Consider the following 18,541-nt stretch of genomic DNA (forward strand, 5'->3'; position numbering starts at 1 on the left):
TCTAACATCTTCCAATACTACACAAAATTTACATCCTCTCATCAGATCACTCAAAATCTACATATTAAGAAAACCACCCTCGTGCCAGAGCAGCCAGTCAGACATAGGCTTTGTGGTCATCTTGCAAAATCTAAACACTTGGTTTTCACAAAGTCTTTCCTAAGCAACCTAATGCTTTCATCTCTGCTTCATGTAGATGACATAAGGAAAAAACATAAACAAGCATAATACCGTACAGGAGAAAATTAGCCAGAAATTGTCAAAATATTACTAAAACCAATCTGATCACCCGTATAACAGGTCGGCATGAAGAAATATGACAAGAACGTAAACATTCCAACATCATCTGATGGGAAACAGATGACTTCAGTGACAGTCCAAGTAGGTTAGCCAAGTGTATTTTGAATTTTTTTAAATGCCGATCACACCAAACAGTGTAACTATAAAGCTAACTTTAACAGTAGGTAAGATTCATTCCAAATACAGGCAGTCCCCACTTATATGTGGCATTGGTTAACAGCGTTTCAATTTTACTGTGCTTGGCTAAGGACGTTGTTAGCCATATTGTCTGCGCTGGTAAGTTTATCAGCGTCGGTAAGTGGTTTATCAGTGCTGATAACTGGTTAACGGTGCAGTTGAGCGGTTCATCGGTGATTATGGCATCATAAATGCCATTTATCACCATAATTATTGTGATGTTCCCGTTAACGACAATTTTCGGTTATCGGTGCTCAGCTGAGAACGGAACCCCCGCTGTTATCCAGGGACTACCTGTAATGTGAACTATTTAACTGTATTTATTGTAAACATACTGCATTATCTGTTTACCCAAGTTTCAACCAATGATATACAATTGCTTAAGTTGATTCATGATGTGTTTTGGACAATTAAAGATTCGTAAATTTTTGTATGCCATGCCATATAAATAAACAGCAAGTGTGTACTTCAGTTAGGTTCAACACAATGCATAAATATACACATACACAAGCAAAATTGGAGTAAGTATACACCTGAACACAGACTGAGACACTGATGGGCAAGACAAGTTTTCACAAAAAACAGGTGGGCAGTCAATACCAATACTATTTTGTAATGGGTTCAAGTTTTTCAGTTTGCAGGTATTTCAACTTCCGAAAAGCTTATTTAATATTAAAATCAATAAACATTTAAAAAAAATAAAACACAGTATTTTCAAACAAATAAGTTAGAAAAGGTCATAAGACAGTTGAAGCTGACAAATGCACTCCCAACCCTCCCCACTCAGCTCTCTTGACCCTCCCACCCTGTAAGCGATTACCATGGCCAAAGCCCCATCCCCCAAACATACTCAGCCACTCAAAAGGGACAACCAGAATGGCATTTACATGATGCTGCTACTGTACATTTGCTAATCTTCTTTCTCTCTCTGGGTTAGTTTTTATACAGGCAGTCCCCTGTTATCGGCGGGGTTCTGTTCTGAGGGTGTGATGATAACCGAAAATCAGCACAAACCAAAAATCGGCAATTTTCGGGGTTTATTGGCGTCAAAAAGTGCCAATTTTCGATTATCGGCGCTTCTGTTAGGTATTTATAAGTGGCAATACCCAATTATCGGCGTCGATAATTGGAAATCGGCGATTTCCAGCGCCGAAAATTGCCAATTTTCGTCGCTAGACAAGCCCCATACAACCGGATCGCCATTAACTAAGCCTGCCGTTAACTGGGACTGCCTGTATATATAAAAAAGAGATTTTTCAAGTCTGGCCCACATAATCAGTTTTGGCATATACTAGATGAGAGAGAGAGAGAGAGAGAGAGAGAGAGAGAGAGAGAGAGAGAGAGAGAGAGAGAGTTTTATATATTTTATATATATTATACTGAACATTTTGATTTTTATTTTGTGTACAGTGCTAAACAGTTTATTCTATGTTGTTTATAAGCCGAATAAATTGTATTTTTTGTTGTTTATAATATTTACTGTATATGTTAGGTGGTATTGACAGGGTAACAGGAGTAAGGGTACGAAGTTAACATTTTACACCTGTAAAGTGTTTTCTGATCATATCTGGAAATTTTCATTGTCTGGCAGTACTTTAGATATGGGAGAAATTACTGTATATGTGTATATATATATATATATATATACATACATATACAGTATATATATATATATATGTACTATATATATATATTCTACATACATACATATATACATATACAGTACAGGCAGTCCCCGGTTAACAGCGGGCTCGGTTAATGGCGATCCGGTTTTATGGGGCTTGTCTAGCTATGAAAATCGGCAATTTTTGGCATCGAAAATTGCCAATTTCCGCTTATTGGCGCCGATAATTGGGTATTGGCGCCAATACATACCTAACAGAGGCGCCGATAACCGAAAATCGGCACTTTTCAGCGCCGATAAGCCCGAAAATTGCCGAAAAAGCGCCAGAAATCGGCGATTTTCAGTTAGTGGCGATTTTCTGTTATCATCACACCCCCAGAACGGAACCCCCGCCGATAACCGAGGACTGCCTGTACACACACACACACATATATAATATATATATATATATACATATAATGTCAAATAAAAAATTATCTGTTCAAAAAGGATTGCCCAGATGCACAACAAGCTAATGTAAGGTAATGATTTAATGCTGAAACAATAATACCTTAAATAAAGTGAGAGATATTACTACCCTATGCCCTTATGTATTATCCAATAAAAGCTGTATAAAATGTGGCAAATAAATGAGCTTAACGGTGCAGGTTTCAACTTTCAAAAGGAGTTTTTTTTCTGTAAATACTAAATACTTAGATTGATTCTGTTCAGAGTATTCAATATTGAGTGAAAAATGAAAAACTACATCTCAGCTTCTTTAACTGTGTTATCCTAGCAAATTGTAAAGCCAATTTTCAGTTTTTAATAAGTCCCAGCAATTATCTTCATAAATAAAACTTGCTGCTGTAAGCTAAAACATACTTTTACTGTGCACATTTTAGTGGCCTTACAAGAGAATGGTGCTACAATTGTGTAAGCTACTAGTAGGTGAAGATAAAGAAAAAAATTTTTTAGCTATACTCACTGCACGTTATACTCAGAGATCCCAGTATTAGGAGAAATTCTGTTCAAAATTTCTTGATCTCCAGGAAGTGGGCATCCTAAAGTCTTATGGAGATGGATGTAAAGTTGCTTTAGAGCTGCTCCATGACTTACAACCAAAATATTTTCAACACTGTCACATTCTTGCAAAAGCTGGAATAAAAAAATCTTAATATTATGTGAACTATAAAAGTAATGTCAGCTTCTACATACATAAAGGGGAGTGTGATAGAAAAACAGGGAAAGCAGAGATAATCTTGGATTGATGTATGAGTAAAAGAGTGAATTTGATTGTCCTTCAATTGATCGTGACATCTGTAATGTCTGAAAAGAAAAATATATAAATACGGTACAGGAAAATCTAAATATACATTACTATAATGTAATGACTAATCAAATACATACATATCTGTTATACTACAATGCCATACCTACATAATTCACAATGTTGAAACTTCCAGGTCAAAGACCCTTCAAAATAAACTTAGTAAAGTATCAATACCAATAGTTAATAAATGTATGTAAAACCCAATTATAATTGAAATGTGAAATCTTATTTCCTGATCAAAACTAAATTTACTAGTCGACAGGACTTTTTTATAATGGGAATTATTAAGGAATTTTCTTACTGGCCAAATAGAAAAGCATTATGAAGCAGTTTACTGACTGTAAACTGGTACTGTGCTGTACTTAAATATTGTGTCCTTACCTACATACAATAGCAGTCTACAAATCAACAATTGTAGCTTGTATATGAGATAAAAATTTCATAAGTACCAGTGAAGCAAAATCAAATGTTTCTTTTGTCATATTTTATTTTGAGGCCTATCTTTAAGAATTATAAAACCACACCTAAACTTGAACCCATTTAATGTGGGCTCTCACTGGTGTTACACACTCTTGGAAAAAGAAAATGCAGTCTGGTATTGCAGAATGCCATTGGCCCTCATAAACTTTTCAAAATCATCATAGTGCCTCTTCCTCGGTATCCCTGTTATTGTTTATGTTGACCCTGGTGATTCTGTATAATACACACACAGTATATATATATATATATATATATATATATATATATATATATATATATATATATATATATATATATATATATATATATATATATATATATATATATATATATATATATATCTTATATATATATATGTATATATGTATGTAGTGGGGAAGGTATTAAATTCTTATAAACTGTCTGTTGTTCTGCGTGCTTTCACTTCCGTAGGAACAAGTTGCTAGATAATTAACTATATTGGAGCTTCACTTAATGTGCTCAGATGTTGGTTATCTTCCAAATCTTCACAAGTTTTCCTTTTATATATTTTGGTTAAATGAAAATTATGTTTCCCCTTAAATGCAATTATTTTAGTCTTTAAACCGTATAACTTTTCCACCTTTCAATGGGTAGTAGTGACCGAGTCTTTATCTTAAAAGGCATTGTAAAATTCTTGGACTTAGAATTTCACTTAGTCTATGGGCATTCAGAAATTTTCTATAAGATCACAAGTTACTTCGAGCTTTCACTGTCACCTCTCCACACATCTCACACACTCCCTGCCCTGATGCCTTTTTCTAACTGACTCTCCTTCCAGAGGAACGTATATATAGGTATTCATTCGATGCCAAAATCTGGTATAATTTTCCTAAGTTTCCTCTAGATGGGCTTCCCTTTTCCATTAATGTTTCACGTTTAATTATCTATACAATTCATTCAATGGTTGTTATCGAGTTAATGTTATGGTGTGTAAGAGGTCACCGGGCGAGGTCAAGACTTCAATTAGTTCTTCTTACCCATGCTGCATAAGATAAACACTTTGATTTGAATGGGCAACGAACGGTCAAACTCGGCATCTGGGATCACTTAGTTTCATTATCGCCCCTTTTCTGTCTTGCTCTCTCTGTGTCTTTATTGAAGATTTTTTGTATGGCCTCGTGCATATGTTTATTCAATTACAAACTCGATTCCATTATAATCTTGGCCAGCTAACCAGCTGACTCCGGCAGCTCTAGCTAAACTAAGGCAAAAATAATATATCTACGAGGACTCCTAACACACACTTCTTAGGAAAATCACATAATTTATAAGATATAACTTTTAAAGAATTAAATTGAATATAAAAATGATCATTTCTTCAATCAAATTGAAATAAGATGTTCAAATGTATTTGTAAAACAAAACAGAATTTGCTATCCGAGTTACAGAATTATTACTCAGTCCTATTCTATTCAGGTGGATACTGCCCTGGGATTTGATAAATAATATATTTTTTTTCTTTTCTTCTGATAACGACAATAATCATAGTATTTCTTGGTTAACAATGTGAAGGGAAATGTAGACTTGATGGTTACTTACTACATTTTGTACTTCTTGAAACGTCCTGGAGAAATATCCTCGTGTAATTGTATATGTCAACAAGTGTGTTATGTGTGTATAAATTTATTTTGACTTCTCTGATGTGATTATAAGTATTTTTCTCGTATAATAAGTTTTGTATGTTCATTATTCAACATTAAAGGTATGACTGGCAACTCAACTAAAGAAAGTGGTAAGAGATTAGTACTTCTAAAGTTTTCTATAATTACTGTAACAATAATCAGTAAGTTTTCATTAATTAAAATCTTCTAAACAAGTGAATAAGGTAAGTGTGTTAGTTATTGTAATAAAATCTGAATTAAGGGTAAAAAGAATTTTCTTTTCTTAAAATTATTTAATGTCTATCTTAACCCCGTTTCTTTATTTTTCTATCTAGGAAATTCCTTCACATAAGATATAAGTCATGCTTGGTTAAGAAACTAAAATATAACTGATAAATTCCTTGAAAAGATTCATTACATTTTTTAAAAATTACCTACATTCCCTCATTTCCTAAATATTTCCCTTGTAGTCAAAGAAAAAGTAAATTTGAAGTTGACGTCTAACCCCGAAGTTTTGCTACAAAACCAACTAATCAAAGTAAGAATTGCAACAATACAAAAAAAAGTTTTATTCCTAAGTCAACCGATGAAGGTAAACTTAGCAATAAAGAAATCACATACAGGGAATAATAGGATGATAGGTTTGTTCTTATTTTAATTACTGAAGTGTGACTCTTCTGAATTTCCTTCTTCAAATTCCTCAGTTAATTTTGGTTCCTTGACTTCTTTAGTTCTCTTGACTTTGTCTTTGTTTATCCAAAATCCCTCTTCTTCTAATGATTCAGCATATGTGGAAGGAATTTGGTTTATTTTTGTCACCTTCACTTTTGTCTCTTGTATATCTATGACTCTGTATGGGCCTGTGAATTTTGTGGCTAACTTATAATTAATTCCACTTCTTACCTCCTTCTTGATGTAGACTTCATCCCCTATCTTGTGATCTACTGGTTTTAATCCTTCTCGATGCTTGTCTATCATGGTCTTCTGGGCTTCTAGATTCTTGTGTAACTGTTTATCAATTACCTTGAAATTACTAATTTTTATCTTCATGATGTCTTCTGAATAATTTGACTGTATTGGTTGATTCAGCCATGCATATGGTAATCTTGGTTCATATCCCATCAAAGCTTTTATGGGCATTGCTTGAGGACTGGAATGATTTCTAGCATTTAATGACAATTGGACTCAAGATAAATTGATATCCCATTCAGGTTCCTGTCCTGCTGTGTGCCTTAATGCATCTAGAACCTTTCTGTTATTTCTTTCTACTAAACCATTGATAGCTGGATGATATGGTTGTATTGTTACTTTCTCTACTTTGAATGCCTCTAAAATTTCTTGTACTAGTGACTGAATTCGGTACCACTGTCAGACATTATAAGCTGTGAAGAAGAATATCTACAAAAGATTTTATCAAAGAGAGCGACTGCACATTCTTTGGCTCCTTTTCCCGTTATTGGTATTAGCTCTGTATATCTGGTAAGTGCATCTATACATACTAGTATGTTCTTATTCCCTTTACTCTTGGTATGCAAGTTAGTGATGAGATCTATTGCTACTCTTTTGAACGGAGTTTGTGGAATGGGATATTTCCCTAGAGGTATTTCTTTATCTGTTCTTCCTTTATAACTGTTACAAGTATTCCAGCTTTTCACATAGTTGCTAACATCTTTGTGAGTTCCCTTCCAATGGAAAGATCCTTTAATTAATCTAACTGCCTCATCTCTTCCTGGGTGTGCTCTCATGTCATCATCATGCATTAGTTCAATAACTTTACTTCTTGGGGTCTTAGGTACTATTCTTTTGTGAGTTACACCTTGAAAAGACTTAAATGGGTCAAATTCTTCACAGATCCAGACTAATACAGTCTATGATATTCACTGCATCTATGGGACCTCCAATTTTCTTACTTAATTCTATTTCCTCTTGATGATCAAATTCCTTCTTATTTTCTACATATCTGAAAACTTCTTTCAAATCTTCATCTTCTCTTTGTTTCCTTATGAAGTTTTGCCTGGAAAGTTCTGTGTAATGCATGGTAAATACACTGCATATGGGTTCACTTGTCTTTGTTTCTTGGCTAAACATATTTACACTATCTCCTTGTGGGATGTATCTTGATAATGCATCTGCTACTTTACTTGTTTTCCCTGGCACATATTTCATTTCTATGTCATAATCTTGGGCAGTCATAAACCACCGAGCTCTATATCCAGAAAAATTAGAATTTTTTAGCATTTCTACTGCAGCTGAATGATCAGTGAATACAGTTATCTTATAGCCAAATATTGTGTATCTGAAGTGCTTTAAAGCGTCTATTATGGCTAAAGACTCTCGGCCTGTTACTGAGTAATTTACTTCTGTTGGTTTTAGTTTGCTACTGTAATAAGCTATAGCATGATATTTGTTATCCTGTCTTCGTATTAAGCATGCTCCTATACCAGTACGGCTTGCGTCTGTGGCTAAGAAGAATTCTTTATTAAAATCTGGAAAACTAAGTACTGGTGGGTGTGTCAATCTTTCTTTCAGTTCATCAGATGCCTTCTGTTGTTTGGTTGACCACCAGAATGGTATGTGTTCTTTTAATAATTCAGTCAGTGGCACTGCTATGGTAGCAAAATCTTTTATAAACTTTCGGTAAAAACCTGCCAAACCTAAGAATGATTTTACGTCTTTCTTACAATTAGGTGTAGGATATTCTTTGACTGACTTAATCTTTAAGTCATTTATTTCGATACCCTTTCACTTAAAGTATGTCCCGTGTAATCTATTTTCTTTCCAAGGAAATTGCACTTTTTTAGCTTTAGTTTTGGATTTGCTCTCCTCAATCTTTTTAAGACTTCCCTCACTAGTTTTACGTGTTCTTCAATTGTATCTGTTGCTATTGCCAAATCATCTGTATAGCAATGTACATCCTTGCCTAATAAATTGCCTAAAATCTTATCTATTAATCTCACAAATGTTACTGGGTTTGACTTTAGACCAAAGGGCATTCTTACATATTGGTATCTGGCATTAATAGTGGAAAAAGATGTCAAAGGCTTACTTTCTTCGTCTAAAGGAATTTATAAAAATCCTTGCAACAGATCTAATATGGTGAAATATTTCTTGGCTCCAATGGTTGTGATAAGATCTCTCATGGATGGCATTGGATAAGGATCATTCTCAGTTATCTTATTTAGCCCTCTAAAATCAACTACTACTCGGTATGTTTTATCTTTCTTTGGAACTAGCAAAAGTGGGAAAGACCATGGGGATTTTGATGGTTCTATTATTCCTTGCTTCTTCTTCTGTTGCACTTCTCTTTCAATAATCTCTTTCTAGGAATGTGCTACTCTATAAGCAGGTACTGTATATAAATTGGCTTAGTATTCTGTGGAATATCTATTCAATGGGTTATCTCTCCTGTATTGCCAAGGGTGTCTCCCTCTATGGCGACTATATCACTATATTCACTCAGTAAATCAATGAGTTTCTCTTTAGCAAAGTCTTCTTCAGTGTCTTTCAAGTGAGTCCACATCTTTGCTTTTCTCAACTCTGTTTCATGAGTTGAATTTGTGTTCTCTTTATTGATTGCTGCCGCTGTTTCCTTCTCTACTACGTGAATACAAAAGTATATACTTCTGCTAAACCTATCTCTGTCCCTTGTAATAGTCTAACTTTTCCTCCTCTGTTATTTATAACATGTAAAACTATTTTACCTTGTCTAACTTCGTGTAGGCTGGAGGAATAATGTGTTCCATTTACATGTGCTCCTTCTATAAGGGTTAGAACTTCTTTTCCTTCATATAATTTATTTACTGTGCAATCTATCCAGATGCTTTCTCCTGGTTTAAGTCTTAATTCTCTGTGTAATTTCAGTTAAGTTTCCTGTTTAGATTCTAGGTTATTACTGATTAGTTGTATATTCATGTTACTGTATATACTTGATATCCCTTTTTTGTGTTATCTTTTTTTAAGATAGTTTTCAGCAAGGAGGTTTTCTGAGCTGTGTTTCTTCTGATCATTTTACATCGCGGTATTCTACAATTCCTATGCTTCCTTCCCCTTGGTACTAGAACCTTTTCCAAAGGTGGGATTCTTCCTAACTTAAAAGGTAAATAAATTTGCCCTACTAGTTCGATTCTGTTTCCCTCAACATCTGTGATTTTGCAGTCTACTACTGGGTTTAAACTTAAATGAGAAAAACATGCCTGATATACCTTTTCAGACATTATATTCTTGGGACTACCAGTGTCAAAGAATATGGCAATAGGCTTTTCTAAACCAACATGAGCTGGGAATACAGGTTTGAAACTATATTTATTTCTTACATTAACTTTGCTAATAAATTAGTTTGGCTTAAGGTTGATGCTCTAGTCTTTTCTTCTACTAAGTAGGAATGCCCATGATACCAATAATAAAAAAATTTACTGTCAATTCGTCTGATATTTCTTGGTCTGGCTGGAAAACTAGGCTTTCAGCTTGGTCGCTGTTCTGATCTCTATGCCTTCTTATCTGTGGAGACTGACTATGATTTCTACCTCTACCTGGTGACCATGATCTATGTCTAGGTCTATTCTTACAATCTCTGGCACTATGTCATGTTTTCTTATGGTAAGGACAATAAGCTGTTCCATAACATTCACTTGTGTAATGCCCTCTCTTTTGGCAGTAGTAACATGTAACTGTGGAAGGTCTTCTTTGATATGTATCACCTGGATTCCTATTCTGATTTCTAGCTGGTGTCCTAGATCTCCTATTCTGATGACTTGGTTCCCCTCTCTCTTGTCCTACAGTAACTAAAGGTCTGTATAGATCATTACCCTCAGGATTTCTACCTGAAATTTTCCTCACTTCATTTTCAATTTCAATGACATCGTCTTCTAAACCCCAAGTAAGAGTCATCTTTTCAAGAGCCTTTGAGGGTAGGCTTCCCAACAGCAAAGCTAACCTAAACAGCTTATGGCAGTTTTCAATTGTTATTACCTTTTGACCTCCTAAAGTTGTTGATCATGGAGTGTCTGCAACCAAATGGCTCCATTCCTTGAAATGGCTAAATAACTGAGGATTCATTCTCAGGTAGTTTCTTTTGTCTACCCTCCATCCTTGAACTATCTTTGTGAGGCTGATAACAGGATCTGTTTTGCCTACTGTGGAATGTATTCTTCTCAGGTACTGCTTTAGTTCTTCCCAATTCTTAACTCTTCTATGGACACCAGAATGAATGTAACATCCTATATCTCCTGACAACAAATCTAGATAAGCTTTGGCTTCATTTAGTTTATCTGTGTCTGTTCCAGCCATGTTATTCAAATGGGTTTCTACTTGCTCAATCCATGTTTCTAGATTACAAGCATCGTGTTCTCCTTTCCTTCTAAAAAATTTGATAATATGGTCACTTGCATGTAATTTATCAGCAACCATGGAGGTTGTGTTTGATGGAGCTGAAGGAGTAGGAGTAGCCATTTTCAATTGTTTTGTTTGGCTTCTCGTATGAACAGGAGTTCTTACTTTTTTATTACGTGCCGATCTCTTTCTGTGCATTTACTCATTAATGGTAAATAAATTCTTAAACATTAAATATAGCTGAATTGAGATTAAGTTATGGCAGTAATATCTAAAAAAAAAAAAAAATTGAAGACAAACCAGGTCTTAAAATATCATTAGAAAAAATCATAAACACTTCCCTTGAATTAGAGTAAATTGAAAAATCACTTAACAAAAAAAAAATCTAAACATCTCCCTTAATTACAATAAAATTACAATAAAATAAAATAAAATAAAATTTAATACAGGTCACTAAATACAAATAATGGGAAATTCTTTGTAATTGATTAGTACTGATTAGCAAAATATGAAAATTTGTTGCCAAAGAATTTAAGTATCTAATGAATCTCAAACTACAATTCTTTAGTGTTTTGAAAATGTCAAACAGAAGTATTCACATCATGTTAGCTTCAGTAAAATAAATATAATCTTATGTATGTGTATTTATGTGAGTATATTCAAGGACTTATCTTTGCCGTCTTGAATCTGGGCTTAGTCTGTGGTGTGTGTGTATATATATATATATATATATATATATATATATATATATATATATATATATATATATATATATATATATATATATATATATATATATATATATATATATATATATATATATATATATATATATATATATATACATATATATATATATATCTATATATATATCTATATATATATCTATATATATATATATATATATATATATATATATATAAATTTGGATATATACCAAAAAGTACAATTACTCCTCTAATATTATTTTTCAATTTTTATATATTTTCCCCAAATCGCTCGTCTGGCAGCCTGTATTGTCTGGCTGTTATACCATGAGTTTCTAATGCACTTCAGTGATACTCAAGCTATCACAAAGGTCGGTTGTCATTGTATGCGCCGTGCCCCATTCACGCCGTCGCTACATTTGGCGCTCTTAACGCTAGCTAATGAATTATGGCTAAAACTTCCTTATCCTTGGTTAAGAAAGCAGAAATTGTGACCCTATGGAAAACTGGCAAGTCAATGTCAGCTATTGCAAAGAGAGCTGGGAATCTCTAAAAGCACCGTCTCATTGTGGTGCAACCGCTCCAAGACAGGAGACCTTGATTCATCACTGAAGCGGAAGAAAGGCTCAGGGAGGCCACGAAAAAACTACAAAAAGAACGGATAACATTTTAAAAAGGATTGTTATGGAACATCCATCAATGCCAGCCAAAATTGAAAAGTCTCAAACCCTGATCTGCTTAGGAACGTATCTGAACGGACCGTGCAACATCGATTGCAGAAAGACCTTGGTCTCCCATGTCGTGTTGCAGCAAAGAAGCCACTCCTCACTAAGCCTAAAAAAAAAAAAAAAGGATGGCTTTTTGCAGAAAATATTTGAAGTGGACTGAAAAGGATTGGGAAAGGGTAGTTTTTAGCGATGAATCTAACTTCCACATTATTCATAGCGCTGGCAAGAAAGTAAGGAGGCCCCAAGGATCTGCTATGCATCAAAATACACAGTCAAGACTGTGAAACATCCAGCTTATGTGATGGTATGGGGATGTTTCAGCGGATATGGGGTAGTGGGGATTATATTTTCTCCCAGAGAGCACGACAATGAATGGAGAGATTTATGAAAATGTCTTGGAAAATGAATTAGTCCCTTACAGGAACTTTTGGGCATGCATGTATTTATGCAAGATGGAGCACCTTGCCACCGATTTCAAGGTCACAAACCTTCTTAAGGAATTTAATATTCAGAAATTGGACTGGCCAGGCAATTCACCAGATTTAAACCCAATTGAAAATTGCTGGGCATACATGAAACGGAAACTGAAGGCACTAGCAGATGAGAAAACGTCCCTCCCCAAATTGAAGGATGCCATCCGTAAGTTTTGGTTTGAAGACATGGATGCACAATATTTCAAAGATTTAGCACATTCAATGCCAAGAAGGTTAAAAGCTGTACTTAAAAATAATGGAGAAATGTCTAAGTATTGAAAAAATATAAGTGAACTAAAATTTTCCCTTTTATTTTCCTTTTTTTATATCATTGCTATGATTTGTTTACAAATGTAAGCGTTTTTTTTTTTGCGCGACTGTATATATATATATATATATATATATATATATATATATATATATATATATATATATATATATATATATATATATATATATATTTACCAAAAAGGTCTAAATTTGGAACCAATTATAATTTTTACAATGAAATATTTTGTCATACAAATTCATTTATCATAAATAGGTTCATTCCAGGCATGGCTCTGCAAAAATTTGATAAATATTGAAAGACAAAAGATTCACTGTGCATGCTCAGAATGCACACTTGTCTTCTCACAAGGTGTTACTCTCGTGCCAACCTCAACTATGAATGTATAGGGGATGGGAGGAGGGTACTAAGTTATGATTAATTTAATGGGTTTGAATGAAAATGTGTCTGGTTTCTTAAATAGCCTGAATTGCAAGTTAGAAGGGAGGAAGATGAGCTTCAAGAAAGGAGAAGACTGTAAGGGTAAAATTTTATCCACTCTTTGGAGGGTCTGGTTTGGGGTCAATGTTGTAGAGCAAAAGCTCTACACCCATTATTATTATAATGGTTGTGAATTTTCATGAAGTAATGAACTGTAATTAGAAGTATGGAATTCCAAGAAAAGACACCTATCACATGAGATATGAAGGTAGATACTCAAAAGAAACATGCCTTCATATGGGCCAGACACATGAGGAATGAGGGTCATGAGAGAGAGGATGAATGGCCCACATCATTACCAAGTGATAAATTCTACAGTGTCAACTCACTTCAAGGATGGCAAGGAGTTCCAGATTAACTTCAAGGCAAGAAGAGTCCTGGGTTTGCTGACAACAGATGCTGATGTCCCTCACCAGACAGAGGAGGCTGTCTGTCCTAATCTGAAGACTATATAAGGAAGGAATAGCTGAGTCCATGGATAAGCCACGTTTCTGTGAAAGATGAATCTTTGCTCAACATCCTGGAGCAAAGAAAAGTTCAACAGAAGACCACTGGCTAGAAAGATAGATTTTACGGGCTAAGGCATGACGTTAAATGAATTGCTTACAAGAAGCCAACCCTGTAAAAACACTTACTTTATGGGTTATGTCAAGTCAGAAGGCATCTATCATGAGTTCATAAGGTCTTGTGAGTCAGCCTGCCCAGCATCAGTAATCAGCCCCAACTAGGAGGGCTCAACTGAGCAGCGATCAAAGAAGTCTGATTTAATTAGTAACCTTTAACAGAAGAAAGAGAGAGAGAGAGAGAGAGAGAGAGAGAGAGACTAGAGAGAGAGAGAGAGAGAGAGAGAGTGTGTGTGTGTGTGTGTGTGTGTGTGTGTGTGTGTGTGTTCCTTAATATTCTCCAGATAAATGAAAAAACCACCTAGCACTGGAATAGAGGTTTTGAGTGTAGGAATACAGTAATCTCATTTTTTAAACCAAGCAAGGAACCTTTCCCACCTTCCTGGTAAAGGGAAGTGGTAGAGGATCAGCAAGAGGCAGTGATACCTACTGCTACAGTGACTTCTCAAAAGCCACTCCCCGGGAGGCTATGCTGCTAACCTCCCCACATGAAGATTTTGGATGGATGTGAAAGTGGTACAAGTGGGGTTGCTCTTGCAGGTGTCTCCATGTAGACTGAACTCCTGCTGGGCCAAAAAGGGGAAGTGGGAATCATTCAAGAGTTTGCTAATGCTTGAAACTTCACTGTTACCTAATGCAGAAGACCAAACAAGGAAAAGGAGTAAATTTCAAGGCCATACAAGACCTGGATTACCATATCCATCATCCAAGCTGCTGGATCCCACTGCAAAGGACAATACAGGGGTAGTCTGATGCTTAATGTTGTGGCAAACAGCTCCAGCAACGGTGTCCCAAATACCTTCCAAAGGGACAAAATAGACATCTATGTGCAGAAATGAAACAAAAAGCTCCCACTGGAATTGTTCATCAACACATTTTGAACTCACTGGATGAGTAACAGCAATATGGTGACATCATATATCTCTGCCCAAGTGGGTACTTTGACTGCCAGAGGACAAAGGGAATCTGACCTTGTTCATCTCTGATTCAGCAAAGAAGCAATGACAGAAGTGCTGTTGGACATGGACCCACACATCGACCTAACAAGGCAGTCATGAATGCTTAGAGGCCTAGGAAGAAGGCTTGTAACTCCAAATAGAAGTACCATTGTTGTTCCTTGAGAGACCATACTCACCTAGTTTGAAGTCACCAGTTGGGGGCACCAGCCCTCATTTGAAGTGTCTAAAAATATCAAAAGGCTGGGGTCTGGCCAAACCAGAGGAACTCCTTTCAGTAGATCACAGTTACCCTGCCACTACTGGAGACCATGAAGGACACTCTCAGTGAATGGAACCTGGATATACTGTGACATGGTGGCTGCCTTCCAACCAAATGCCAGTTGAGGTGGAAGAGAGCAGCTTTGGAATTGATTAAGAGAGGCCAGTTTCTTCGGGGACGCCAGATGACCTATCCAAACCTTCTACGACTTGGCCACTGACCACTGATTCTGCAGGAAGTCCTAGATGGTACCATCACCATGGAGGGCACAAGTTGTGACTTCTCCAGGGTGCCTACAACCCCAAGGACCAACACAATACTATGAGAACACTCATCACCCCAACTCATCCCTTGAAGATGCCAAGACAAGCCAGTCATCTAAATTCTGACAGTGAAGAAAACCCAGACAGAGAGCCCAAGAAGCCATGGGCACTTAAGTCCTGGTGAAGACCTGAGGGGCCAAAGCAAAGTATGGAATGATGAAGACCTTCACCAGTGTTCATTCAGAGTAGTGAGGAAATATCTTGGGAGGACCAAGTTTCTTCAAAAGGATGATTCTCATTTGTTTTTATACACAAGCTAGGTTTCAAAGGAATTATCAATAAACACAACATCCTTCTTCTGGCTGAGACCCATTATGTTGGGGCTGACATCAGTGTTACTAAGGACCAAACATGCAAAATGAATGTGAAGATCCTGAAATTTGGGTTACATTATCCTCCACCAAATACAGGCATTCCCTGGATATTGGTGGGCAATCTGGTTTTACGGCACTTGTCTAGTGACGAAAATCGGCAATTTTGGGTGCTGAAAATCGCCAATTTCCACTTATTGGTGCTGATAATTGGGTATTGGCACTGATACATATCTAACAGAGGTGCTGATAACCAAAAATAGGAGATTTTCGGTGCCAATAGCTGAAAAAGTGCCGAAAATTGCAGATTTTCGGCTATCATCACGCCATCAGAACAGAACCCGCGCCGATAACCGGGGACTGCCTGTATTTTTAAATGAAACCATATATATTCTCTTTTACATACTGCTCTTGAAGGTCTTTAAATTTTGTACAGATTTACTTATGAGACCTAACATATGTCTCTTGAAATGTACAAACAGCAGACCAAATTTAACAATCCTTGAGAAGGGTAGTGTAACAGATTCATCTTCCTCATACACATGGTCCCTATCTCTTTTCTTCTGAGTGCCATAATCTGGTGTACTGTACAGGCAGTCCCCGGTTACCGGTGGGCTCGGTTATTAATTCCAGTTTTACGGTGCTTGTTAAGCAACGAAAATCGCCAATTTCCGCTTATCGGCGCCAACAATTGGATATTGCGCTGATACATACCTAACAGAGGCACCAATAACCGAAAATCGCTGGAAAAGTGCTGAAAATTGCCGATTTTTGGTTATTGTCACACTGTCAGAACAGAACCACTGCCGACAACAGGGGAGTGCCTGTACTAGCTTCTATGCCTAAATGACTGAGCTAGTCCTGCATCCTTGTCTTACCAGCCAAGAAAATATGACTCACAATTCTACAAACAAGGCCCTAGTCAGCTTCAGAACATCTGGATGCCATTCAGATTTTACTCCTGGAGTTCTCGTGGTTTCATAGGTTTTGCCTCAAATTAGCCTGCGGGGTGGCAAAAAGCCTGAATAACTCTACAGGAGTGGGTTTATGACTGAAAAATTAAAATTTTTAAAACGAAACTCACTTTCTTCAATAGAAAATGACATTTTCATAAAAGTTTCATATATACTTACCAAGTAATTATACAGCTAATGTTTGTGACTCGTGTGGCAACTTTGAAAAAATTCATGGTAGCGCTTCTTATGTTTTGTGTAGGTGACAAGCCCTGCCCACTATCGGGGAACACAGGAAACAACCTGGCAGGTAAGCTAAATTTGTTTATGCCCTTACGTCCATAAGAGGGGAGGAGGGCGGGTTTTGATTCTATAATTACTTGGTAAGTACAGTATACTGTATATGAAACTTTATTTACTGTATTATGAAAATGTCATTTTCATATAAGCAACTTACCAAGTAATTACACAGCTGAATTCCACACTGAATGGAGGTGGGATACATTGACATATTCTACTCCAAAACATTAAGGCATGGTAATGACTTTGAAATAGAAAATTTGCCAGTACTGAATGTAATGCTTGTTGTTTCCTTACCTGGTAAGAGAGCTACTGCAGTACCAAAATTAAAAAAAGAACCAGACAATGCTGTCACCTACTGTACTCTGAAAACACTTATAAAAAAACACGACAAACTACCCACTAACACTGGTGGATACTCCAGGTACATTGTACCCCCAGGCTCCCCAAAACTCGACAACCCTACACCAAGGCGAAGAGATAGTAGGAGAAAAAGAGTGCTTCCTATAATTCCTCACCCAATACCATGCCAGCCACTGATAACGGTCCCAAGGTACTGCAATTATCAAACACTGTTTCCACTTCCTTCAAATAGTGAGAGGTGAAAATAGACCTGCACTTCCATTAGGTCGACTGCATAATGGAAGTCAGAACATATTATGCCTGAAAGCCAAAGAGGTTGACATTGCTCTGATATCATGAGCTTTCACTTAAAATTTAGCAAAACTTCCTCCTGGATCTGGGAATGTGCCTCTGAAATCAAATCTCTCAGGAAGAACGACAAAGCATTCTTTGAGAGAGGATGAGAAGGGTTCTTAACCAAACACCAGAGGTTACTGGATGGACCCCTGATCTTTTCTGACCTTTTCAGATATTATCTAACAGCTTTGACTGGACAAAGTTCTCTCTCTTCTTCCTCATGACTGAGAACATCCATTAAATTCTTAATGGTAAATGAATGAGACCGGGGCTTGGACAGGTCCTTGTTCTTGGCCAAAAAGCCTAAGGTGAAGGAGCAAACTGCATCTCCTTGGGGAAAACCTACCCTTTTATCAATGGCTTGAATCTCACTAGTAAGTTTAGCTGTGGCTGATGCAGAGAGGAAGAATGTCTTGTGCGTGAGATTCCTAAGGGAAGTAGAATGAAGGGGTTCAAAAGCTGGACCAGTCAGCCATTTCAGGACCACATCCAGATTCCAGGAGACCAAATTGTCCTTCCTCTGTTGAACGACTTTAGCAGGTCGTTAAAATCTGAGTTTGACGAAAGATCCATGCCTCTAGGTTTCAATACTGAGCT

At 36.4% G+C, this 18,541-nt stretch overlaps 1 protein-coding gene across 7 annotated transcripts in view; it reads right to left on the reverse strand.

Moving 5' to 3' along the window:
• Positions 1-18,541, reverse strand: part of LOC136850611 (GDP-D-glucose phosphorylase 1-like) — a 243,843-nt gene that overhangs the window by 174,231 nt on the left and 51,071 nt on the right. For all 7 annotated transcript variants that reach the window (XR_010856667.1, XM_067124295.1, XM_067124294.1 and 4 more), the window contains exon 7: positions 3,066-3,235. Coding sequence is in view for 3 of the 7 variants with exons in the window: in XM_067124301.1 (XP_066980402.1) it covers positions 3,066-3,235 (170 nt within the window). In the remaining 4 variants the exon portion in view is untranslated. The remainder of the gene's footprint in view (positions 1-3,065; positions 3,236-18,541) is intronic.

The sequence above is a fragment of the Macrobrachium rosenbergii genome, chromosome 22, assembly GCF_040412425.1.
Source record: "Macrobrachium rosenbergii isolate ZJJX-2024 chromosome 22, ASM4041242v1, whole genome shotgun sequence".
Lineage (NCBI taxonomy): Eukaryota > Metazoa > Arthropoda > Malacostraca > Decapoda > Palaemonidae > Macrobrachium > Macrobrachium rosenbergii.